Below are 25,906 nucleotides of genomic sequence, written 5' to 3'. Positions count from 1 at the left end.
TTTCCACTGTTTACCCTGAACTTCAGGAGCGCATTGTCTCCGAAACTAGTTCAGCCGGAAAAGGAGGTCACTTGTTTCTGAGACAGTGCTTGAGGGACTCTGATGGATAGATGGTCTGATTCGGTCTGCCGTGGTGGAGCCACAAAAATCACCCGGCGCTCGCCGGCCGCACGACACACGTGTGTGTCGTGCGGCCGGCGAGCGCCGGGTGATTTTTGGCGGGGCGCGACCACGTCGCATTACTTCCTGTCCGGGCCGCTGTTTTCTGTTTGATAATAAGATGACATTTGAATATAGTTTGAATCATTACCGGGGCCATGACACCGTTTTCTGCTCAGAAAACTGTTTTATTTATTTCTATATTTATTCCATGAGGAAAAAAAAACATTTATATTTTAAACACAATTTGAAATATTGTTGGAATTTTGAGTCCGTTTTGGTAAAAATTGGATTTTCTGCATGAGGAAAACTGATAATCTGACTCACTGATACGCCTGGAAATGAAAGCTCGCCTGGCTCTTTCCTTAACGTTCATCGATTAAGAGTGTGAATTGGTTGATGGCTTTCCCAGCATGCACTGGGGGAACCATCCCAGCTTGTCGGAAAGCCTGGGTCGCTGTGGGAGGAAAAACCGAGGCAGAGCATGCAAATACTGGGAGAACATGCAAACTGCAGTCAGCTGACGGACGCGCCTTAAAGGGACGGTCCGCGGATCTCTACAGAGATCACACTTTCAGCTTAACGATTAAAAAAAAAACCCGACTCCATCAGCCTCATCGCTCAGAAAAATCACACGTTCGGCTCCTGTTATGTAACGTCGGCTCGGCTGTCACCACCACCATAGGAAGTGTTTCATTTCATACAATCCCATCCACTGAGGGATTTATCTCCGCTGTTTGTCTGGATCTCACTGGCGGTCTTTCTTGAAACGTGTATTCATCGGGAAAGAAAAGGGTTAAATTTCATCACCTGCTTGTTTTTAAACCTCGCTAATATATTTCATCACTGAATGCAAAGTACTTCTGATCCCCACTGTGTGCGAAAGGTGTTAAAAAACCGAGCTCTGCTGAGTGGAAGCGTTGGAGCGCTGCTCTCCACCAGGTCCTCTCCATTTTGAGAAGGTAGTGTGCATCACGTATTTAGCCGGGAGGCCCGGGGCAGCTTTAATGCTGCATGTGGAGTTTTGCATAAATTTCTGCGGTCGTGTTTTTACTGCGTTCTGTGGGAAGGCTGCCGGCGTGCCAGACGGCAGGGACTTTTACTTACAGTCCAGTTTCTCAGGTTGACGGTTCGAAGCTCCGCGGCGCAGGAATGGAGAGTCTTTCCAGCTCGAGCGCACGGCTCTAAAACGGGCGCCTTAATTAATTCCAGCTCTGGAGAGGCCCCATTTTTGGAAGTGCTTTGACCTTCAAAACTGTGCAGTGTCCTCCTTTTTCCTCTCGCAGCGTTACGGACACTTTTTTGCAGAAGCCGCTGCCGCTGCTGCTGCTGCTGCTGCTGCTTTAAAGTGCCAGGCGTCTTTGTTCGCACAAGGTGCCCATAATTCAAATGATGAGTCATATGTCTGTGGCAGATGAACTGAATGCAAAGCAGTCCGGCTCACGCTATCCGTCCAGCATCCCTGCCTGTCTGACCTTGAAAAATATATCTGAGAGCATTTTTATTGCTGCGACGCAGAGAAAAGCTTCATTTAGCTGGGATCTGGAGAGAGAAGCGGCGTTTCGCCTCGACTTGATAGGAAAAGAACATTAGTCACAAACATGTTGTGTGGAAACATTTGTTTGCAGTGGGAGTAATTAGAAAAACAAATCTCTGATGCAACAGTTGTGAGTCGGTATGAAAATCATGATGGACCTGCATGAAACGGCTCGTTCTGCCGCCGTGAAATGGATTTATTTGGTTTGAAAACATTTGCAGAGTCCGGAGGCGCTGCTCGGCTTTATGGTCTGTGGTGGGCCTCAGGTGTTCACGCGCCAGCTCTCCTTCACGTCGCCGGAGTGAGAAACACGCCGGCGTGCTCCTCACTGATATTTAGCCGAACCGCCGGTTCGATTTGAAGGTTTGTCCTCATTACGCGACGGAAAATGTCAGGGGAGCCGACCAGAGACTGGAGGACCGGCTCTCCGCGGAGCGCTAACATCTACTGTTAATTGCTCAGAAATGCTTCAGTGTCATGAACAGACTAAAAGGTCGCCGCCGCGGTTTTTTTTTTTTTCCCTGGATCTGGAGAAGCTGGCCCTCTCCACCAGTGTACAAATAAAGGAAATCTTTCATTTTTCCTCATAAATTCTCATTCACTGGTGCACAAAGGGATGCCTCAGACAACTTGTATGAAGAGATATCAGATAAAATACAGCGATGAGCACAGTGTGAGATTATTATTTTTAATTTAGATGCAAAGCACTTCCCCGCTTCGCAACTCTGTTAATTACTTTGGAACTGTAATGATCATTAGTGTGATTATAGAATAAAGTGCAACACAATCACCTAATATCCTTTTAACACTCAGTGTGTGAGAGGCGGCAGCTCTGCTCCACTTCGTTAAAATAAAAAAATAGCCGTTGTTTGATGCAGCCTGCTGCTGAAGCAGCTGGAACCACGACGCAGCGGAGATAAATTTTGAATATATACCCGGGAAGGAAACGACTCCCCGAAGACGCCGCGGTGTTGTGATGACCTGCAGTCATCTTCAGCTACAAAACAACAAAGTTTGTGCTTGAAGGGTTTGTGGCTCGTCTGCTGTTATAAATCACTTTTCTGGTCATAAAACCAATTATTCCAGTTTGTCAGGGTTACGGTTTTATTAGTAGTGTTAAAGGAGATGATTAAAACGACTTTTGTTTCTTCCTTTCAGCATTTCAATAATCGGTTAAAGAGATAAATGAGATCAGATCAAGTTTTTTAGCTCAACACGTTTCACTTCTGACAGCTGGGTAAGAAAACGTCTTTGACTCGTGTGGATGGTCATGAGTGTTAACCGTCTCTGTTGGAGAGAAAATGTTGAAATCTGTTGTGTTCTTTCTAATATGAAGCAAAGAATTTTTTTTTTTTCCTCACTGTTAAAATCAAATCTTTTAAATTTCTGCTCTGGTTTCTGATAAAAGTCGCCTAAAGCTCCAAACCAGCCGCTGGAAATATCCTACAACAAAACGGCCCTCAGCCCCCGCCATGTCCGGCTCGTTCAGAAACGCCGGCTCCGCTGCAGAAGGTGAGGAAAATACATATTTGCGAGCTGTTTTTAAACCGCTTTGCACCCGGGGGCCTGGCAACATGTAATTACGTTAAAGGGGTCGCCTGAAGAGACGAGGCCACATGCGGCTTCTGCAGAACAAAATATGGCGCCGCACGGGTTTTTAATTTTTCATCCGATCACCTGCTGCAGGAGCAGCTCCAGAGTTTTAAGTTTCGTGTTCTGTTAAAACATCTTAAAGTTGAACCTTCGTTATGAAAAGCTGAAGGATTCTACTGTTAAAAGCACTGGAATGAAACAACAAATCATGTCATATGAACAGAAACAGTGTTTCTTCAGGCTCTTGTTGGATGGATCCTTCTTACTGAGAGTCACTATGAGGTGCTGCTGTGCTCAACTTACAGGAAAACGGCATCAAATCCAGACTGAACGTGTGAACGGGCCTCAGTGCACGAGAGACGCCTGGTTTGAATACTCCCGTTTGCATGTGACTCGCTCGCGTCCGTCGGCCACAAACTAAGAGGGCAAATTAACCAAATGCAGCAGCCTGGCCATCTTCGGTGGACTCTGATCTGATCCGGCCGGTTCACCTTCACGAGGATCGGCTACATTCAGGTTCGGTAAAACGCTGCCATAAACCTCATTCAGCGCGTTCTTAACGGCTCTCTTGGCGTTTCCAGGCTGAGATGGCTCTGTAAATGATTCAGCCGTCTCGTTGTGGACCATTTAAAAGCAGTGCTGCGCGCGCTGCGTTAAAGGAGGGCTTTCTTTAGCTGCTGGGAATGAATTCACGCCAACGTCTGGTCCCTGGCTTTTCTCTTTTCTCTGCTGTTTATGAAAAACCAGTAGAGTAGAAGCAGCTTCCAGAGACGGTTCAGGTCAGGGCACGATGTGCTTCCTCTATAGGCTCGCTCCCGTCCACCAATGATCCAGCTGGTGGATTACGTAACCCTGCCTCCGGGCTGTGTGCGGAGCGGCGCCGGGCCTGCTCCAAACCCTCGCCGGGAATCACATGTACGTTCCCCAGCCTTCCTGCGGAGGCCGAGCAGAGGCTGCAGGCCGACCCGGGAGCCGAGCGCGTCAGCCAGACTCACAACCATTTCAAATAAACGGCACATAAATGAGCCTGCGCCGGCCGTCGCGTCCTGCGCGGCGGTCCCAGACGTAGAGGAGGCCGTTACTGGAGCTCCTCTGCGGCTCTGGAGGTTTTTCTAATTTTATGACAGATTAGACACGCCTCCGTGCAGCCGACATTGTGCACTTCATGGTAAGTGGAACGTGGCTCTGCAGCAGCAGTGACGTCCGCAGCCACGTCCCTCCATCACGTCCCGGCCGTTACATCAGAGAGCACACGGAGGTGGGCTCAGGTTAGAGCAGGGAGCTGCTGACAGGCCGAAGCTCCGCCGCCAGGCTCTCTTGTCCACATCTGCCGGCCGCGAGCCGCCGGCGAGTCCAGCCACACATCTGGAGAGAAGCACAGAGGTGCAGCAGGAGAACCGTCCCGGCTCCAGGTTCCTCTCGATCGATGCTTCCGCTCAGCTGTCAGTTATTTTTATGTCCAGTGACACATCGGTGAACATTTTCAATCAGCACACACACACACACACACACACACACACACACACACAGACTGCAGATCCCTCTCACACACACGCTCCTGCTGCCACTTACACTGAAGTCTGTTTCCACACAGTCAAATAAACCTTCAGATTTGCAAAGCATGAAGTGAATTTTCTGGAAAATGTCTCAAGAAAGCACTTTCAGCTGAAATCTGAAAGCAAAAACAACACATAAAGTCATGTTTTAGATATATATATATATATATGTCACTCGCAGCGGTGAATATCGGGCTGCTCCCCCTGATCTTGATGTAACCCGCTCACTTACAGTGAGCTTAATATTTAGATGAAAACAGTCAAACAGAATATCTGAAACACTGTCCTTTCTTAAATGTCCCCCTGTGGATCAGCTGTGCTTCAGCAGAATTAGTAGATCAGTAACTTGTAGAAGCATGAGCTGTAATTCAGAATATTGGTTAATGCAGCTCATTTTGTGGTTTAAATAGATCACAGTAAGTTTAGAGCACTTTCTACAGCGTTAATGAAAACATTCAAATCAGATAAACTCAAATATTAAGAAATATAATAAATAAATCATTTTTTTCGTGTTTGTGTCAGTAGTCACATCAGTAGTTTATATAGCTGCTCTGTTTTGCACCACAGATTTGGCTCATTCAGGATTAAAACCTGCACCGATCCGTCAGTATAAAGATACCCGTCACTCACCCAGAGAAACACTCTAAACTCATCAGTCATGTTATTGATGTGAGTGAAACTGCATGTGTGCATCGATCTGGTGTCATATTTCATGTCGGTGGGATTTATTCTGGTTTGGATGTGTTCATTTTAAGAATCTGTAACACTGTGATGCAGTTAAGTTGAATATTTTGTCCCATTTTGTTTTTTTTTTTCAAACTAAAGTCAAAATGTACTGATCAATATTTTCCTAAATGCAGATTTACCAGGTGAGAACAAGAGGAAAACAATGGTGTCTGTGTTTTTATATTTTTATACACGAAAACCCCGAGAGGAGAGTTAAAGGTGTGAGAAGAGACAACGTCCTCCGGGGTTGTTTTTGGATCTCTGGGTGTTCAGATGTAGCATCAGTGGCTCCCTGCTACTCGCCATCAAACGCCGGAGAGCCCAGGAACAGACTGGAGCGCCACATGGTGTGTGTGTGCGGACAGAGGAGACAAATTAATTCATCAAAGTCATTTGAAAGCCATCTTAAGGGAGAGGCAGCAGTAAAATGCCACGATTCAAGGCTCCCTGGCACACTTTGTGTTATGTAATCCCGTCCTGCCCTCTTGAGAATACTGTGTTCACATAACAGAGGATGTCGGGGACGCGGCCGTTCAGCCTGTCCCTCGCAAATATGGACAACAGCAACACGGCAGTGTGGCGGCTAGTAGCTGGAGGATTCTTTTCCTCAGATTGAGCCGTAACATGAAACTTTGCGTGAAGCATCGCCACCTTCTCCCATCGGTTGAAGGTGGAAGTCATCAGCGGCGCGTGTTTGTCTGCAGGAGCTGCATTTCACCGACACCTGTAGTGTTGAGGGTGGTCTTAATGTTATGGCTGATGGCGCCGTCTCGGAGGGCGCGCTGCCCGGTCGGGTGCGTACCCAGCAGAGCCCGGCGGGTGGCTGCGGGTCTCCTCTCTCACCTCCACTTGGCACGGAGAAGCTTCAGTATTTAGAATAACGCGGCGGGAGCCGCTTCTGGACGACTGACACCATCCACTGTCAGTCACTCGCTACTGCGTTGCCATGGAAACAACCTTGTTGCTCCACTGCGGGGCTAATTCTGTAGAGAAGAGAAAGCGATGGAGAGAAAGAGAGAGAGAGAGAGAGAGAGGAAGAAAAAAAAGCCCAACAAAAACATGGCTGCACACATGAGTCATCTGCTCTCACATCCACCCAGAGCGCTCTGCGGCGATATCAGCGCCAGCAGCCTGTCGGAGCTCCTAAACACAGACCGCAGCCGAGAACAAAAGCGGCCACGGAGAGAGAGAGAGGCCGGTAATCGTCTCTGACTCCAACATGCCGCCACATCAAGCTGCGCCGCTTCACCGGCGGGCCGGGCCGCGGTCCTGGGCTCGGCCCCGGCCGCCACCGGCAGCTCAGGGCTCTTTCAAGGCCGTCGTACCGGCCTCTCCCCGGTGGGGGCTCCACGCTCCCCCTGTGTTCCACCATGACGGGATATTCTGGATCAGCTGCTGGAGCCCCATCACCACCACTCAGAGCTGCGCACCCCGCCATCTGCCTCATTAGCAAACACATAAATAGAGCTGACTGAATATCATGACGCACTGCTTCCTTCTTCCAAAGAAGTGACGTTTTATTGACTTCCTGGCCCAGGCGCGTCAAACATAAGGCCCGTGGGTCAAAACCGGAACCCAAGAGGCTCCAATCTGGCCGCCAATCCACCAAATTGTAAAAATTTAAGGAAAAAATCAGTAGAAAGACCGGTGTCAGATAAACCCACTGCATTTAAAACACCCGTCTTACACTATGATACTACTGACGTGCTTTAACAATGTAAATAATCAACCACAGCTTTACAGTAACAAACATTTCAACATCTTAACGCCATGTTTCAGGAAACATTTGAATTAAAATATGTACTTTTCTTGACATGTTGCTGTTTAAAGAGTAAGATCAGTGAGACAAGCTGATAAGCCTTGTTTTTTGATAGAATAATTATGTTTTATTCATCCATCCTGGAAAGTCAGTCTTTTGAACTCCTGGATTTCTTCCCACTGTCGTTCCAAACAGTGAGATTGTTGCTAAATGTGTGTGTGTGTGAGTTTAATCGCTCCCCCGGCGCCTCTCAGGCCATGAATAAACCAGAAGAGAGTCGGTTAAAATCTGATCCCCCTTCAGATTGAGTTTCCTGCTGGCGAAACTTCAGTTTCCCACCATGAAGTTAAACCGTTTTTTTAATGTACAGATCAGCAGGGAGGACAAAAAATTATTCATGTCAATGATCCTGCGGCACGAAACAATAATAAAGAATAAGAATCAGGAAGATTCCGGTTTGCAGACTGAACTTTTCTCTCGTTTCGTGTGTTTGCTTCACTCCGGCCTTTGTCTTCTTTGGTTCTCTGTCTCAACAGCCTCTGCTTTTCTTTTAAAGTAACTGGGGCTGAATCAGAAGAGAGCTGTGCAGTCAGTCAGTGTTTGCATCCACACACACAGACGTGTGTGTCGCTCGCAGGAGATGAATACAATGCCATCAACACCTGTGTGAGACAGGACAAAGAAACGACCTTGTGCTCAGGTTGTACTGGATCGTCTGACCTGTGTGTGTGTGTGTGTGTGTGTGTGTGTGTGTGTGTGTGTGTGTGTGTGTGTGTGTGTGTGTGTGTGTGTGTGTGTGTGTGCTTGCAGCTTTCATAACATGGCCATTAGAATGCGGCTCAGGGATGAGAGCGAGCGCAGCAGAGCGCCGTCAGCCTCGCCGGCGCCGGCCGTGCGTCGTGCCGCTGCAGTGTGATGGTGTGAACGCGGATTAAGCTCTCCTTTTAATCCTCCTCCGCTCCACATGACCTCACCGTGATGCACGAGCCGCGGGGAGCCGCCATTGGCGCGTGGCGCCGTCTCCCTGCGTGACCCGCGGCCAATGAGAGCTCCCCAGCTCGGCGGCGGGCGGGCGGGGAGGGAGGGAGGGGGGAGGAAAGAGGGGAAATGTTTTCTGTGAATGAGGTGAAGATGCTGATGATGAAGGTCAGGAAGACTCCTCCTCCCCAGTCGGGGCTGCTCGCTTTCAGCAGATGATGGAGTGTTGAAGTTCTGGTGCAGACGGCGGCTGTGGGCCTGCGTCTGGAACAGACAAAAAAACAGAAAAGTGGGGCGAGTGTTTGTGGAAAGGACGAGACGTGAATGTTAACTTTGCCCCCGGGGTGAAGACGCCGCCGTGGTGAAGCGCTGGTGTGATCATGAAGACGGATTCGCTCCAGGCGGACAGAGCGGCTCTCACTCCTCTCAGCTGTCGATGAAAACATGGAGGCCTTTTTGTAAGATACAAAACGGTCACGTCCTACGCCACCTTTTCAAGGAGACACCCCCCCCCCCCCCGGAGCTTCCCCTGCTGTACGGCGGTATGGGGGCGTATGCATTAGCTGCTGTGCTCCTTTTTCCAGCCCTTGACCCATTTTGAGAACAGAATCGAGGACCTGATGATGGAGAAGTTTCCGCCACATGCACAGAATAACAGGTCGTGTCCATAAACCGCTTGAGCAAATGTCGTTGACCTACAGTAAGACGGTTAATGTTCTTGTATTTGCAGTGTCAGTACAACAAATTGGCCAAATTTTATCTTAAAGGAATGAAAAATTTGACAGATTTTATAGGCAGCATTAAAATGTGGAGCCAGCGGCCAATTTCAGACGCCAGTTTACAGAAAATCACTTTCAATCAAACCCACAGCTTTGTTTTTTTATTTTTTTTTTTGCTTTGTATTTGATAATGGGCAGAGATATTCGGCGGCTCCGCACATCTCTATTGGGCTGTTCACACATGCAAGCTGGGAGAATGGCGAGGTGACAGCGTGTCTGCTGCTGTGAAGCGAAGCGTTGTGTGAGTGTCTGTCACGTGGCTGACACCTTCTCACACTCGCTGGGAGTTTCCTGTGCTGCCGCCGCCGCTGCTCTGCAAAAAAAAAAACAAAAAACAAAACTCAGTCCCACTGAAAACACTCGCCTTGTTCCATCTCAGAACGTTCTGTCTCAACGCAGCTGCATGAAGTCCTGCATGTTCAGATGGAACTGTGACACACGCAGAGATCTGCAGTGGTCTTTTTACCAGGAGGATTTTTTCCCCATGTCTGATTCTGCAAAACTCCCAGATTTAGATCTCTATTTGCACTCGTGGAACAAAATGACAGGTACAAATAATTCAACTAATCTGCAGCCCACCTGTATCCTCTCTGCCAGGGTACCACCCCCTCTTAGCGAGCCCCTCACCGCCGCCCCCAGACTCTCCTATACGCAGCGGCGAAGCTCAAGTGCAGCTCGCTCCGCTTTTCATACCGGCGGAGCTTCATTTGGAAAGAGTGGAGGACTTCACGGGTTGATCAACTCCCAGCAAAGTCTCATTTTCTGTCTTCTGGTAATAACCGATGTGAGATTTCAGGGGGTGTTCACACACTCGGCGGGATTCAAGCACACCGTCGACTGTGGCTCCGTTTGTGGACGTGTGAATGTTGTTATTTAAACCCTCTCACCGACAGCCACGGGAATCCCGGTCCCCATGCCCTCAGCTCATAGCCGGCTGACCTTTGACCTTGAAAGATGGATGATTAAGACTCAGCAGGACAGCTTGATGGCGTTTCTTTTAAAGTCGTGTTGTCCCAAGGTGCCCTCGCGTCGGTCCGCTCCCCTGGCTGGACAATAATGAGCCGTACACACACTCCCAGGAGGAATCCACGCACGCCGGCCTCAGCTCTCACATTAACAGGAGGGAAAAAAATTAATTACTGTCTGGTTTAAGGCTCTCGGTTCGGGCTGTGGGGAAAGATCACTGTTACACTAATTAACGAACGCACCGCCAAACCTTTAAAGCTCTCCTCAGAAAGGTCGGCGCGCTCCGCACGCAACGCCGAGCGGAGGGAGGACGTCACGCGTCGTCCGGAGATGAGTAACCACGTCTCTGACGCCTTTAAATATTTCTGCGAGATGGTCGTCAGCGGAGGTATTTGTAGTTTCTGCGGTTGCCACGGCGACGGCCGCATTTCTCGACTTCGCCTCCGAAACTTTCTCCGGCGTGTCGGCAGAGAGGCGGGAGCAAATATGAAGAGTGAATCAGAGTTTGTTGGAAGTAAACACGGCGATGAGCATGTTTCGCCCCGAGGGAAGGCAGCGAGCTCCGCAACAACAGACGTGGCGTCTAAATGCAGTGGAATCGTGTGTGTGTGTGTGTGTGTGTGTGTGTGTGGTCGGGTTGTTGACCGCCGCGACCTCCCCAGTCCCACGCTGTGTCCTCCTCATTTGCACTGCTGTCACTCGTGATGAGATGCGCTTCATTTTGAAACATTGTGTAGACAGGACGGCCACCCTGAGCATGACCCTTGACCCCCACCGGCTCCCCAGAGTGTCCACCGCATCGCCGGAATAGGAAGGATCAGAGCTGATTCAGTGCTCTGGCTGGATCTCCTGCGTCTCTGTTCTCTCGGGTCTTCTCTGAGGAGTGACGAGCGGCGCCGCTGCCGTCGGATCTCACAAAGAGAGAAATCTAAAGAGGCGATCTGACGTTCATTCCTCTGAAACCGGCTCTGACCTTCCCTCGTTAAGGAGCCGCCACGCTAACGTCAGCTCGGTTCAGGGTTACTTTCAAATTGACGGAGAGCATCCAGCCGCTGGTTGCCATGGTTACCTGCATCTGGAGGTGGCCTAGTTGTCTTGGTGACTCATGTACAGCGAGCCTTCAGTCCTTCAAACGACCCCCTCTGCTGCTGCTCCTCCACTTCCTGCTCCTGCTAAACTGGTGAAGAAGAAGGAGCAGCGCCTCCTCCTCCTCCTCCTCCTCCTCCTCCTCCTACATACACACATCTGGACAGATGTTGTGATGCAAGCTGCTGATGTATTGTGCATGTGCTAAAATTTTAAACATTCCTCGAGGGGAGAGAAACTGGCACCGGTTTCCTCCAGCTGCCGTGAAATCTGCAGCTTTTAGTCAAATCTGACTTCGTTTGAGAAGTTCACCAGGCAGTGTTTAAACGGCTTACGTAACGTATTCTTCTCACAGGGATGTTTGCGCTGAAGCCGCTCCTCGTATCCTATCAGAATACACAACTAGTTGGGAATTAGGAGTTTGATTCTGGTGCTCACCGATGACATTACAGCTCCGGAAATAATAAAGATGCTGTGTTTGTGCTAAAATAAAAACCCGCTGAAATGAAGCTGCGGGACTTCTAACTCGACAAAATTTTTCCAAACACCTGTTCATAGCAGCGACACATCTCAATAGCGGGACCCAGCTGAGATGTTGGTGATGCTGCTGTGAAAGCTAGCTAACTAGCATTAGCCTCAAAGCCATGCCTCAACAGCGATAGGAGAGGTTTTACAGACATTTCACTGTATTTTTTTGCATCACTAAAATTGGCTTCATGTTGAGATTGCAGTCATTTTTTGCATTGACTGTTTGGTTTTGTGAAAATATTGACATTTTCATCCCTTCGGCACTGCTCTCGCGGAGAGCATCCATCCCTGAGCACTTTTTCTAATAAACCCAGATCCTGCCGCCAGTAAAAATAAACTGGATAGACGACTCTGTTGACCTCCACTGGGGATTACCGCTGGATGATTTCTCTCTCTGACCCATTCATAAGTGTGTCGTGTCTTCCTCTCCGCAGTAACTGCCCCTGCTCCCTGGCCGCCGCCCTGGCCCGGGCCACGGCGGACAGCGTCCATCAGGCCGACCTCTCCATCCACATCCTCATTAAGGCCGTGGAAGATGGAGCTGACCCGCAACCACGTGAGTCCCGAGTCCACCCCTCATCCCCCCCCTCCACTCCCGGGAGCCCACGAGACTGCTCTCTCACACAAATTAGGTCTCTCTCATCCCACACAGATACACAGGCATGTAACCACCAGGGCTTTGTCCCAGTTCTCCCCCGCAAAGCTGCATTAAGTGGTGTTTGACCACTAGAGGGCAGAAACTAGACTCCGGAGCCGCGTGCCAGGATATACTACACCCACCACAGGAAAGATCGACAGCCAGAGCACCATCAGGCTTTCATCTGCTTTCATTGTTTTAATGGTGGAGCCAAATCTGCAGAAAAAATAAAATCACAGCAAACAGCCTCAGATATTTATATTCAAAAAAACTCTCCTTTAGTAAATGGCGCTCAGAGCTGAGTGTGTACATATGAGCAGACAAGCATGTTTTTGATTCTGGTAGAAAACCCATGCATGCCCAGGGAGAACATGCAAACTCTTCTGCACCTTTATCATGCCTGAATGATTTTTTTTTTTTTTTTAAACTGTAACTGAATCTTCTTTTTAGACATTAAAGTCAGTTTAGAGACTGTAAAAATAAGAAATTTCCGATATTTGTTTTGAAATGTCTGGAGGTCAGAGAAGGAGCTATGCTGAAAATCTATTTATGACAAAGGTGTAGGTGTGTTGAACATGTTTCTCTGAGAGGTGTTTAAAGTTTTGAAGTGGGGACTTGACAGAAAAGTGAGTTCAGGGAGACTTTCAGAGATGAATTACTCTCACACGCTGCTTCTTTTAATGCGTCCGTGGGATTTGTTAATCAAAAACACCTCTTCCTCCAAGCTTCTCTGAAAAAAAAAAAAAAAACATGAAGATCCTCTCAGTTTCTCGAGGACTCGACACACTCGAGACGGCTCTCTAATAAAAACATCTTGATCTTTAATACTTCTGAAAATAGTGCCATGTTTTAAGGAAGACGCGAGGAAACACGAAGCCCCGGACGGTGAAATTCACTCTCGTCTCCTCCTGGTGACGGAGGAGCTGGAGGTGAAAGCTGGGAGGCTCGCGCTGAGGCTCCCGGGGAGGCTGTTTTGTTGTTCTTGTGTTTTATTAAACTCTCCTCTCCTCCTCGAGCTTCATCCAGGCACGAAACACGTGTTAAATAAAGCATGGCGCGCTCCGCCGGAGCAGCGCGCCGTGTTTTGATTCTGATGAACTTCCACTCAAGCTGAAACCGTCTTCGCAAACTTTGCGGTTGCGTAACAGTCGATCGCGCCCGGTCTGATGCCGCTTCGCTGCACTCTGGTGGGGTTTTTTTTTCTTCTTCTTAAGCTGTTTTCAAGGTGTTGTCAAATGCATCTCCATTTGGAGCAGGACGGGGGGAGGGGGGAGGGGGGAGGCGGCTCACAGATGCAGTTTAGTCGCTCATCTTCCGGCTTGATGTGCCGACTCCAAATGAAGAATTGATCACTGACTTCTGTGACAAAGAACAAACAGCGGACGGCTCTCGGAAGCGTAAACTCGTGTTTGTCTCAGACTAAATGTCCTCTTTTACCCCGGCGCGTCCGCTTTCCACGGCCTGTCCGCCGTGAATAAAACACTACTGCTGCATTTCAGAGGGACTGAAGAATTTAACAGCTTCTCAAAAACCAATGGATAAGGATGGCGGAGACATCGGAGCTCACATCAAGAAAAAAAAAAAAAAATCATAGAGAACAGGAGTTTAGTGAAATGGTAACAAGTCTGTTCTTTCAGGTAACTACTAAAAGTAGCTGCAGGACGGAGAGGGGCAGCTTTTAAACTGTTATCAGTGGGAAAGTGGCGGCGCTGCTGTGATTCCAGTTAAATAGGACACGGCCGGTCTCCTCCCGCCTCGCAGCGACAGAGGAGATGGACGCTTTTACCTGCAGCGAGTTTTTTGTGGGTCACGCAGCCCGCTCCCGCTCCGACGCCACTCAGCCTCAGCGCCGCTCAGAGCAAACCGTTTCCTACGTCTGCCTCTCCGGAAGAGCCGAGCTGGCCTGTGGGCCTCTGAAACGATGTCATTTCTCACAGGGACGGCGAGCGCTCGCTCAGCGAGACGCTCCAGCCAGCACCTGTCCGTTCACTGGGACCCCGGGTGTGTTTTCAGGGGCTGATTGACCTCGTGCGTGTGTGTGTGTGTGTGTGACAGAGATGGAGGCGGTGAAGCTGGCCCGCCAGGTGTTCAACAGACTGTTCGACCTGTGCTGCCTCTGGCTCAAGGAGCTGCCGTTCCGCCGCCGCCCGCAGCCGTACTACGAGACGTCCATCCACGCCATCAAGAACATGAGGCGCAAGATGGAGGACAAGCACGTCATCATCCCCGACTTCAACACACTCTTCAACATCCAGGTAGAGGAACCGGAACCGGAACCGGAACCGGAACCTGGCGGCGGGTTCCAGCGGAAGCGATAAATCGGTCCGTTCTGCTCCCCGCCCCTCAGGATCAGGAGGAACAGGCTTTCTTCGCCGTGTTCGACGGTCACGGCGGGGTGGACGCGGCCATCTACGCGGCCAATCACCTCCACGTGAACCTGGTGCGACAGGAGTCCTTCAGCCAGGACCCCGGGGACGCGCTGCGCAGGGCCTTCAAGCTGACCGACGAGCGCTTCGTGAAGAAGGCCTCACGGGAGGTAACGCATCCATCCTCACTGAGGGACGCAGAAATGTGTGTGTAACATTCACATTCTGATGCGTGTGCGTGTGTTTCAGAACCTGCGCTGTGGCACGACGGGCGTGGTGTGCTTCCTGCGGGGCCGCACGCTGCACGTGGCCTGGCTCGGAGACTCCCAGGTCATCCTGGTCCGGAAAGGACAGGTGGTGGAGCTGATGAAGCCGCACAAGCCGGACCGTGAGGTTGGTCAGGAGGGCTGCTCGCCACGTTTCACAGAGGCTGCCGCTCACCAGTCCAAATCCTTAAAACAACTTAAAACGAGCAGGAAAAAAAGCAACATGACCCGAGGTTCAGGGTGACAGGTCAAATCTAGAACAGCTCAAACCGTGGACACACGAAACACACGGCAGGTAAAACTAAATCGTCATCAAAACAGAAAACACAAGAAACTGGAGTCTATAAGAGCTGCGTGATGTAATGCTGCTCACTCTATAGTCGGTTTGTTTAAGAAAAATAAATAATTAAGAAAAAAACCTGAAGTGTTGAAACGTCAAAGAGTTTGGTGCCAAACAGATTTTTGGCGCTGAGCTGTTGCCAGGCAACAGGCCGAGACTCCGGTAAATTATAAGATGCAGCCAAACAGAATTCTGGCACAAACCCCCCCATAAAACAACAAGTTTATATTTTATTCCCCCTTGATGAATGAAACCAGTAATTTGAAACGTATAAAGATTTAAGTTTGATGAAATTATTTTCTGATAGAAATGAAAGAACTGAAGTCAATGCAGAGATGTGTGTGTTATCTGTGAATGGAAGCAGTTTTTAATACATTAAAAAAACTGCGAAGGAGGAAATACAGTTGGATTTCAGTCCATTAAATCGGACTGAGTTCATGGAGCTTCTTCAGGGTGGTTCTGTTCAAAACGCTTCACAGGGAGCTGAAAGAGTCCGAATACGACGAGACGAAGAGAAAAGAATGGAAATGAAGGCATCTGAAAGCAGATAAATAATTTAAGATAGAACATTCATCTGAAACAAAGTTTCAAAGATTATGGGTTACTGTGTCAGAACTGGAGCCAAACGTTTGAAATTAAGTAGTGCTGTCAATCGATTAAAAAAATTTAACTAATTAATCACAACTCTGATCATACTTAATCGCGATTAATTGTTCAATTTGTGAATTTGTAACCAACACAGAAAATCACCAACACATAAATGGCTACAAGAGGATATTTGTAACATTTTCAAGCTTTAAATGAAGAATCTAATCCTCATAATGCAAAAACAATGCCCCATAATGCACCAGTACTGCACAGGAATGGAAAAATGTCCCATAATGCACCTGTACAAAAACAATGTCCCATAATGCACCTGTGCTGCACAGGGATGAAACAATTTCTCAATGACAGTAAAATGAGTTTTGTCTCCGAGCCAACTGCTAACCTTAATTCTGTGATTAATCGTGATTTAAAAAAAAATGAATCTTTAAAAAACCTTTGATAGAATAGAGTGGGTATACCTACACGCAGTCATGAAGAGATTTGGATTTGGTGAAACATTTTGTAATTGGATCAAAATTCTTTATAGCAACCCAACCTCGGCTGTTAAAACAAATGGTTTAATATCTTCATATTTTCCTATTTTTAAAGGGACACGTCAGGGCTGTTGCTTGTCACCATTTTTGTTTAACTTAGCCATAGAACCTCTTGCAATAGCGATGAGAGGTGATGAGGGAATTAAGGGCATTCAGAGAGGAGACATGATTCCTAAAGTTGCGCTCTATGCGGATGATTTGCTTCTTTTTATCACCGATCCGTTTCAGTCTATTCCCCACCTTTTAGTTTTATTACAGAAATTTGGGAGTTTTTCAGGCTATAAATTAAATTTAACAAAAAGTTTATTATTCCCTATTAATGACATAAGTAAAACATCAAATTATAGTTCCTTCCCATTTAAAACTGAACGTCAGTCATTTAAGTACCTCGGTGTGAATGTAACCAGCTCATTTAAAACACTCAGAGCAGTAAACTTCGACAGTTTATTAGAACATACAGAAAAAGAACTAGAAAGGTGGTCACGCCTTCCAATCTCACTAGCTGGCCGTATCAATGCCGTCAAGATGACAGTGTTACCAAAATTCCTGTATCTTTTTATGACAGTTCCTGTTTGGCTCCCAAAATGTTTCTTTGTTAAATTAGATAAATGTATTTCAACTTTCATATGGAACCACTCAATACCCCGAATGAAGAAAACCTATCTTGAAAGACCCAAACCTGAAGGAGGGCTTGGTCTCCCAAATTTTCTTTACTATTACTGGGCATCGAATATTTCCAAATTGGCATACTGGATATCAACATTTTCTGACAATGATGGGCCCGCTTGGGCATCAATGGAACTTTCATCACACACATCGATATCACCAATCTCTTTTGTTTCTCTTATTGTGCACCAATAATAAGATTTTTTTCCAATCCTGTTGTTTGAAGTTCCATCAAAATCTGGATACAATTTTGCAAGCACTTTAACCTTGATCAGATGAGTGGCCTTTTTCCTATATCCCATAACCACCTCTTTGCTCCCTCACAAACTGACTCAAATTTTGCTGGCTGGCGCAGACATGGATTGGTCTTTTTTGATGATCTGTTTGATGAAAATTCCTTTGAATTCCTTGTAGAAGATCACAATATCCAAAAATCTAATTTCTTCAGATACCTCCAAGTCCGCAGTTTCGCTTCCAAATCTTTTCACTCTCACCCAAAGCCAACGGACAAAAATGTTTCTCATAATTTGCTAAACCTATATCCATGGAATAGGGGTCTAATTTCTAGGAGTTATAAAATAATACAGAGCATCGACCCTCCATTGCAAACTAAAACACGAGAAGCTTGGGAACGGGATCTCGGTACCGCAGTTACAGATAATGTTTGGGCTCAATGCATTACTAACATACACTCCTCTTCTGTATGTGTTAGGCATGGGTTACTACAATTTAAGGTCCTTAATAGAATTCACTACTCTAACAATAGACTAGCAAAAATATATCCTTCTATTCAGCCCATCTGTCCCAGATGTGCCAACTTAGTGTCGCTAGGTCATATGTTCTGGTCCTGCCCCCGCCTCACAAATTTCTGGTGCTCTGTATTCCATTGTCTGTCAGCTCTATGCAATACATCTCTCAATCCTAATCCATTAACGGCCATCTTTGGAGTCGTACCTACGTTAACACATACTACAAACTCTCAAAAGAGAGCAATAGCATTCAGTAGCCTTATAGCACGCAGGCTGATCTTAATTAATTGGAAATCCGACAAATGTCCACCCTTTAGGAGATGGATTCAGGAGGTGCTGTCTTTACTCCAACTAGAGAAAAATCAGGCACACATTAAATGGGTCAGATGACAAATTTGTGAGAGTGTGGTCTCCATTTATTGAGTTTGTGAAGACGTCAAACTTTTACTAGATTATTTCATCCAAGCGACAGGCTTAGCTGACCTGTCTGAACGGTCCACCGAGATTGTAGTTCGACACTGACAGCTTTAACAGTGATGCTGGTCACCCCTTCTCTGAAATTATGCCATGCTCTGCCCATGCCTTATTGATCATCATTATCACTCTTCCAAGATCATTGTGGCCTTGCAAGTCTGAAATTTCACCAGATATCAGTGGGTCTTTTTTTTTTCTCTCTTCCCTTTGTGTACTTTTGGTCTCACAGGAGGGTGTATGGGGAGGATTATGGAGAGGTATATGGGATTATGTTTTTTTTTTTGTTTTTTTTTTTGCCATTTTGTATGTCTGTTTGCTAACTTGTTTATATAACTGAAAACCTGTTTAAATAAAGTTATTAAAATTTTTTTATCTTTGACAGCCCTCCATGAATTAATCGCAATTAATGCGATTAAAACCGACAGCACTGAAATTAAGTTAATTAAATAAGATGAAAACATGTGGTGAACAAGATGTGAAACTAAGTGACAGAGAAGAAAAACTTAATCATATTGTATTACTTATAATTTATTAAAAAGCAATTAATTAAAAAGAACAATAACATTCTGTTGTGCGATAGTGATATGATGATCATGATATTACAAATGGAATTATAAAATAACTAAATGAACAAAAGAGATATTTTTTCCTCCGCGGCCCCTGATCCGGCCTCTCATCTGTCTGGACAAACACATCTGGATTGTTCTGCAGCCTGTGGTTCTCATTTTCACTTCTACAAACAAACCTTAGTCGTTTAGTTTCCCGCCGCTCAGATCATTCATGTAACATTTCAATGGAACCCTGTGTGTGTGTGTCTGTGTGTCTGTGTGTCTGTGTGTGTCTGTGTGCAGGACGAGAAGCAGAGGATCGAGGCTCTGGGAGGCTGTGTGATCTGGTTCGGCACATGGAGGGTCAACGGCAGCCTGTCTGTTTCCAGAGCAATCGGTGAGAGCTCACACACACACACACACACACACACACACACACACACACACACACACACACACACACACACAGTGGATGTGTACTGTTCTGTGTGTGTGTGTGTGTGTGTCTTCACTGACCCCTCCACCTGCCGACAGGTGACTCGGAGTACAAACCCTACATCTGCGGCGATGCAGACCACAACATTTTCCCGCTGGACGGCTCGGAGGACTACCTGATCCTGGCGTGCGACGGCTTCTGGGACACCGTGAGTCCCGACGAGGCGGTGCGGGTGGTGAGCGACCACCTCCAGGAGAACGCCGGCGACACCAGCATGGTGGCCCACAAGCTGGTGGCGTCGGCCCGGGACGCCGGCTCCAGCGACAACATCACGGTCATCGTGGTGTTCCTGCGGGACCCTCGCTGCCCCGCGCCCGCCAGCACCGAGGACGAGGAGGAGGCGGGCGCGATGGAGGGCGAGGCGGCAGAGGCGGAGGAGGAGGAGGCGGAGGTGGAGGAGGAGGAGCAGGAGGAGGAGGAGGAGGAGGAAGACGAGGCGGGCAGGGTGGAGCGTGACGGCGGGGAGGGGGGCAGCACTGCGGACATCGGGGGGAAGGGCCGCGGCGGCTGGCCCCTGCAGCAGTGCTCCGCCCCCGCAGACCTCAACTACGAAGACCGGGCAGAGTCGTTCACGGACAGAACTAGCCTCAGCCTGCTGGGGCCGTCGCTGGAGGGCCGCGTCTCGCTGGCCCCCGCCTCCAGACGGCCCTGCTTCGATTTTAGCCCCAACGTCTTTGCCGCCTCCCGCAGCTACCGAGAGGCGCGCCCGCCGAGGCGCCGGCCCCGCGCCCTGCTCCAGGAGCTGGGCGCCTCCGGCCTGACGGACGCTCTGTGGCCGCAGACGGCCGCGCCGCTGGGCCGGGCCGCCTGGCAGAGCCACCGGCTGGGCCACGGCCGGCGCCGGTGGGTCCGGAGGTGGCCGGGCCGGTCCAGGGAGCCGCCGGGCCCGTCGCCGTCCGGCCTTCTGCTGGCCTGCGCGCGGCACCACTTCGCCGCCGCCGCGCCCCGACTGCCCCACGACGGCGCCTTCTGAAGAGGCCGCCCAAACCAAACCACCCCCCTCATCTCCCGTCCCGCCCCCCGCCCCTCAGCCCGCCCGCCTTGGCCTTCAACACCTTTTTTCTTTGGTAGTCGGTAGTCGTGGCTCCTGCAGTCGTTGTGTGATTCTTGGATCTCATGTCGGAGGAGCGGCGCTCCGTCCCCGGCCCAAACCTCTCCAAACACAGCGCCCCGCTCCTTAATGCCGCTGTAGGGAAAGTGCAACTCTGCGTCCTCTCTCTCCAGCGCCAGCGGCGGGAAGACGGAGCTGGAAGCGCAGGTTATTCTCATGACTCGGTCACAGGCAGCGTCCGAAGAGACCAAAAAGACCAGAGGAGTCCACTGCAGTGTTTCAGAACTACTGCTAGAATCACCTGGACCTGCATGTGTGTCGTTCAGCCCTTCGCTCCGGTCAGAACGCCGCTCCTTCATATGCTCGGTCGCGCTGAACTCGTCAGACAGACGTCATGAAAAGGTTTGAACCAACCAGTTTGGTCTCTTCCTGCTTCATAACAGAAGTAGAGACGACCTTGCGTCTCCGGAGAGGAACTGCAGTGTTTGAGCGCCTTTAGTCGCTCGCTGCACAGCCATGATTTGCACGCAGGCCGCGGTGACACGCCTCCTCTTTTGTCCGGAGACGTCTGTCGGCAGCGTTCGAAGGGACCGAGCATCAAGTGAAGCTGTAATGGCCCCGTCTGCTCCCCCGTCCCCTCGGCCAATCCCTCTGGCCGCCGATCCCACGAATAACGTTTGAAATAATTGTTCCTCCTGGTTTCTGGGACTGAAGGCACACGCTGTCCTGCCCTCTTCCATACAATCAATGACCCCACCATTATCCAGCCACAGTTTGTCTACAGATAAAAGCACTTAGCACTGGATTATAAAAGATTAGCAGTCACTTACCTGAATAAACGCTCCGTGTCGTCCAGCGCTCCAGATGGGGATATACTCCTGGGACGAGGGTATTTTGGAGCGGGGAGGGGACGGCTGTAGAAAAAGGTTCTTTTTTTGGTCATAGTTGCCCACATTGTTGTTGCAGTGGCACCAAACCAGGGGTTAGTCAGTATTTAACGTCAGGCCGGGACAGGTGAAAGCTGCAGAACACGTGCCTTTCATGAGAGCTACCGAGGCCGGCCTACTTCACACACTCAGTCCAGTGGGCGGGTGTGTGTGTGTGTGTATGTGTGTGTGTGTGTGTGTGTGTGTGTGTGTGAGAGAGACACTGCCGTGTCTGTTTGAAGGAACATCTTAGGAAAATATAAGAGTTAAAGAGGAAAATTCAACTTTCCTCCATACAATTAGCCCGAACTGTGTGGGTGAAGGTGGCTGTAAACAGCTGGAGAGGCGTTCAGGACTTTAAATTAAAACTCGTTTTAGTGAAATCCATCCGGGAGATGAACACGGCGTTCGTCGGCAGATGTCAAAGTGCTTTCAGATTCTGCCCTGAAAGTCCTTGAAGAGATTGGACAGTGATCTGTGTGTAAATAAAGTTGTGTGGTTAACTGAACATCCCGTTCATCAGCGGCTGGGAGGCAGTAATCCCTCCCCACAGACACACACACATACACACACACACACACACACACACACACGCTGCTCCACACAGGTTTTATAACTGGATCTGACTCTGATCTGATCTAGATTCTGCTAAGGAGCCCCCCCACCCCCCCTCTGCTGTCAGACATGCAGCATTATCAGGTTTTGGATGAATTCAATTCAAAGCTTATGCACTTTTTATGAGGCTGCAGGTTAAAAGCCATATCTAACACAGCGGTCCATCACTTCCTCTTTACTGTCCGTCCATTTCCAGAAATAAACTATGTAATCCTCCTCAATATCATTAAAAAAAACCTTCATAATAATCCCTATTAAGACTAATAACATGCAGTTATCTTGGTGAGTCTAATCTGTGCAAAAGAATTTGCTTTAAATGTAACGTGCTGTATCTAATCTAACCTTCCTGTAAACTAACTGTGGAAACTACGACCAGAACCCAAGACGGACACATTCCAGTTCACACATCTGACAGCAACCGGCTTTAAAGCACTAAAACACACCCCGTCCCCAAAGCCACGCCTCTCCCGCCATTTTCAAACCCCCCAGTGTGAACAGTATCGCTGGAACCAGTCCAGACGGGGCTGAACCGTTACGCCGGTTACTCGCTCGCGTTTTCATTTCACACTAAAATAGAACGATGCGTTCAGACTGGAGCGGATTTTAAAATCGTTCCTGAAAAGTCTCCGAGGGTCCCTGAGCAGTAACGGAACACTGAATGAGTGAGGTTAGAGCTACAGCCAGACGAGCGTTTTGCTCTACGAGAATGTCTTCAGGCTCGTTTTGACGAGCGACAGGTTGAACGTGAGATTCTGTCCTCATTTGCTCGTCTGTGAGGCTGAGTTCTCGAACTACAGACAGTTTTTGCTCCTTGACCAGAAGTTCTCTTGTCCCATTTAACAGTTGCCACAAACAGAGTTTAATTCACTCTTTTCTTTGTCTTTTCGTGAGATTTCTGAGCTGGTATTCAGCGCCCGTCATTCACGTCATTTTGTGCTTTTTGCTTCACCCATTTCTTGGGGGGTCTTAGATGCAGTGAATTTCTAAATAGGTCGTGTGCCTCCACCTTTCAGTTCCCCAGAATTTCAAATGTGAGTCACTGCCATGTTCCCAGCGCCCCCCTCCCCGTTCAGACGCCCGTCAGCCTCCTGTGGACGGACGATGGAAGGAGCAGAATGTACCTCATGTGGAAGAATGTCCGCAGAGACTCTGAAGCGGTGTTTCATTCAACTTATTTATCCTTTTACTTTATCGTTGTTGTTGGGAGAATCGTCTTTCTCTGGGGCGTCAGGCTTTGAGGAATGTACTGTAGAGACTCTCAACTCAACACCGGACGGATCTCTTAGTGGAGACGTGGCCGCCTGAAGAGGACGGGCAACACGTGGACGATCCAGTGCTCAAAGGAACGGACGACTATGAGGACTATGAGTTGGGCGAGTGCCGGAGGAGTGTACATAATATTAATTCTGTCTTGTAAATCAGTGGTTTTAATCCAGGCTCCACGAGGCCCGATGGCCGGATCCAATATTTACTTTGAACCGTCGGAGCGGTCAGAACGTCTGGCTTTAGAGCCTCAGTGTCCCGTCGTGGCCTCGCCGCTGCCCCATCCCACTTCCTCACCCTCACCTAGAGACACCCACCAAGACGAGAATCGCCGGCTCGAGTATCTGTCCTGCCAATCCGCAACAGCTTTGGAAAAAAAACGATATCAGCCTTAAAACAAAACGAAGAAAGGCCTTGCCAGTCGAGTTAGTCGATTAGAGAAGAGGAAGACATGACGCCGATGTAGAGCGTCGCTCTCTCTGTGCTGGTTTGGATCAGAAATGACCACAAACTGAAACAGGATCTTGTTATAATGACAGACTTTGTGAATTCCTCCGTGTCTTCTGTTTTTCCCACGAATACTTTCCCCTTTTTTTTTGTAATTGTCTGTTCCTTTTGAGCGAATGAGTCTGAATCTGACACCACAGAACACCGTCTTGTCCTGTTTCAGCATTTACATGTCAGAGTGTGAAAACATTCATTCCCCGTTTGCACAGTGATTCCAGCGAAAACGCATCGTTCCGCGTGTCTGTTTCAGATGTATGAATCAGACTGAAGAGAACCTGAATATCTTGATTCTAATATTTCTGAAAGTCTTTGGTGGTGAGAGAACGCCGTTTGGGTTTCTCTCTGGGACACTTGAAGCTGAATTTCAAGTGTCCCGGGAGGCGTGACGGCCAAACGGTTTGTCCTCTGAGAACGACGCTTCAGTTTCCAATGAAAAACTTTACTGTAATTCACAAATTCTTAAACCTGGCAGTAAAAATTAAAATTAAATCTTCAATAGTTTGTCTTTTGGAAAGAGCAAGATTAATAGTGAAAGAGAATAGTGAAACTGAATTTCTCTAAAAATCAGACAGGAACAGTGAAGACTTGAAGGACTGATTGGTCGAGAGGCAGCCGCTCTTCTCCTCTGTGGTCATTTTCTCCGTTCTCCCACACTTTGTCATTATGAACAAGATCTCCTGTTCCAGCTGCGAGTGGCGTTGTTGTTGTTGTTTAGGAACGCTGAAGCTCGTGGTTTCCCCGTCCAGGCCCCCCTGCGCACTGATCTGGTTTCACAGCAGGAGGTGGGGGGTCCGCGGGGAGGAAACCCACCCAAACCTTCACTTGAAACCCCGTCAGTTAGTTCTCCGCCGTTAGTCACCGCGCAGAGAAATCCACAGACGTCGTCACTGTATGAGCAATAAAAAGCGTTCGCCCATCACTCCTCGTGGTAAACCCTGCACCCCCACCCCCCCTTCGCTCACGCTCTGCTTGCACTAAAAGGTTTCCCTCCCCTCATGACGACAGCGAGCAGGAGCCGGGCTCTGCTCGTCGGGCCCTCCATGAATCTGCACTGTGTCGACGTACACTCCAAGCTTTTTCTCTCTCTGTAAGCAATAATGACGCTGCGACGAAAGGCTCTCTGCGGGTTTGTCTTCTGCTGGGGGATGCAACCGGGACGGTCGTTCTGTCAGCCATACTTGAATGAGGATTGTTAAAAAGAAGCTCTCGGAGTTAGTTTCACCTTTATCTTTCCCCTCGAGCGGAACGCGAGGGTCACATGCCAAACATTACAGCGGTGGTGGGGGGGGGGCAAATGTGAAACTTTCCATCCCAAAGAGGAGCGGAGATAAAGGAGGCAGGACATTTCAGGCGTATCAGCATCCTTCAGCAGAGTGTGTGTGAGTGAGTGCGCGTGAGTGTGTGCGCGTGTGTGCGTGCGTGTGTGCAGCTGAGGACGAGTCAGGACTCCTCGGATCAAAGGGAGGGAGGAGGGGGGGGGTCGGACCAGTGAGGGGGTCCGTGACCCCTCCAGGCTGGAAGACAAACCCCAGGATTGGCTCTTCTTGAACATGCAGGTTAGGTAACGAAAAAAAAAAAACCCACAAAAAGAAAAAAAAAAACAGTAAAAGACACATTGAGTACCTGTATTATCTGTGTTCCTGTAGTATATAAATATGTGTACTGTAACTGGTGAATAATGATGTATATAAAGATTAGACCAAGTCTCCGGCTGAGGCTCTTTCTTTTCTCTGGAGTTTTACTCAACAGCACCGTTGATGAAAACTTAACGTGACGCAGTGACGATTTCACTAAGCTCCTGTTTACAGGAGGGGATCCAGTGGTTGTTCATTACTTTTTTTTTTTTAATTACATATTGAAAAAAAGCTGGTATGGGAATTTCAGTTATAAACCATCTTCCTGTAGCACTGACAGGCGGTATTCTCTTTTTTTCAAACCATTTCTGTACGGTTGTGTGACCGGTTCACAGTTTCCACCGATCGTGATTAAACATTAAATCAATTTAACATGAATGAATCCCTCACTGAGGGTAAATATGTGTATTTAAAGCCGAGGATGTGCAGATTTTAAATTCCACTCCCACACGGATGATCGTGTTTTTCCTTCTTCGCGGCTCGCTGCATTTAATTACCCAGAATGCTCTTGGGTGAAGCGAGTGCGTCAAAATGAAACCTTGAATGGGATGAAGGTGGTCTG

At 48.5% G+C, this 25,906-nt stretch overlaps 1 protein-coding gene across 2 annotated transcripts in view; it reads left to right on the top strand.

Annotated features, from left to right (window-relative positions):
- Positions 1-20,322, top strand: part of ppm1e (protein phosphatase, Mg2+/Mn2+ dependent, 1E) — a 31,864-nt gene extending 11,542 nt beyond the window's left edge. For both annotated transcript variants that reach the window (XM_030100219.1, XM_030100218.1), the window contains 6 exons: positions 12,102-12,223; positions 14,360-14,559; positions 14,652-14,840; positions 14,920-15,063; positions 19,156-19,249; positions 19,387-20,322. In XM_030100219.1, coding sequence (XP_029956079.1) covers positions 12,102-12,223; positions 14,360-14,559; positions 14,652-14,840; positions 14,920-15,063; positions 19,156-19,249; positions 19,387-20,321 — 1,684 coding nt within the window. In that variant the 3' untranslated portion in view covers position 20,322. The remainder of the gene's footprint in view (positions 1-12,101; positions 12,224-14,359; positions 14,560-14,651; positions 14,841-14,919; positions 15,064-19,155; positions 19,250-19,386) is intronic.
- The last annotated feature ends 5,584 nt before the right edge of the window (positions 20,323-25,906 follow it).

Source organism: Salarias fasciatus, chromosome 10 (assembly GCF_902148845.1).
Source record: "Salarias fasciatus chromosome 10, fSalaFa1.1, whole genome shotgun sequence".
Taxonomy (NCBI): domain Eukaryota; kingdom Metazoa; phylum Chordata; class Actinopteri; order Blenniiformes; family Blenniidae; genus Salarias; species Salarias fasciatus.
This window is presented reverse-complemented; position numbering and strand designations above follow the sequence as displayed.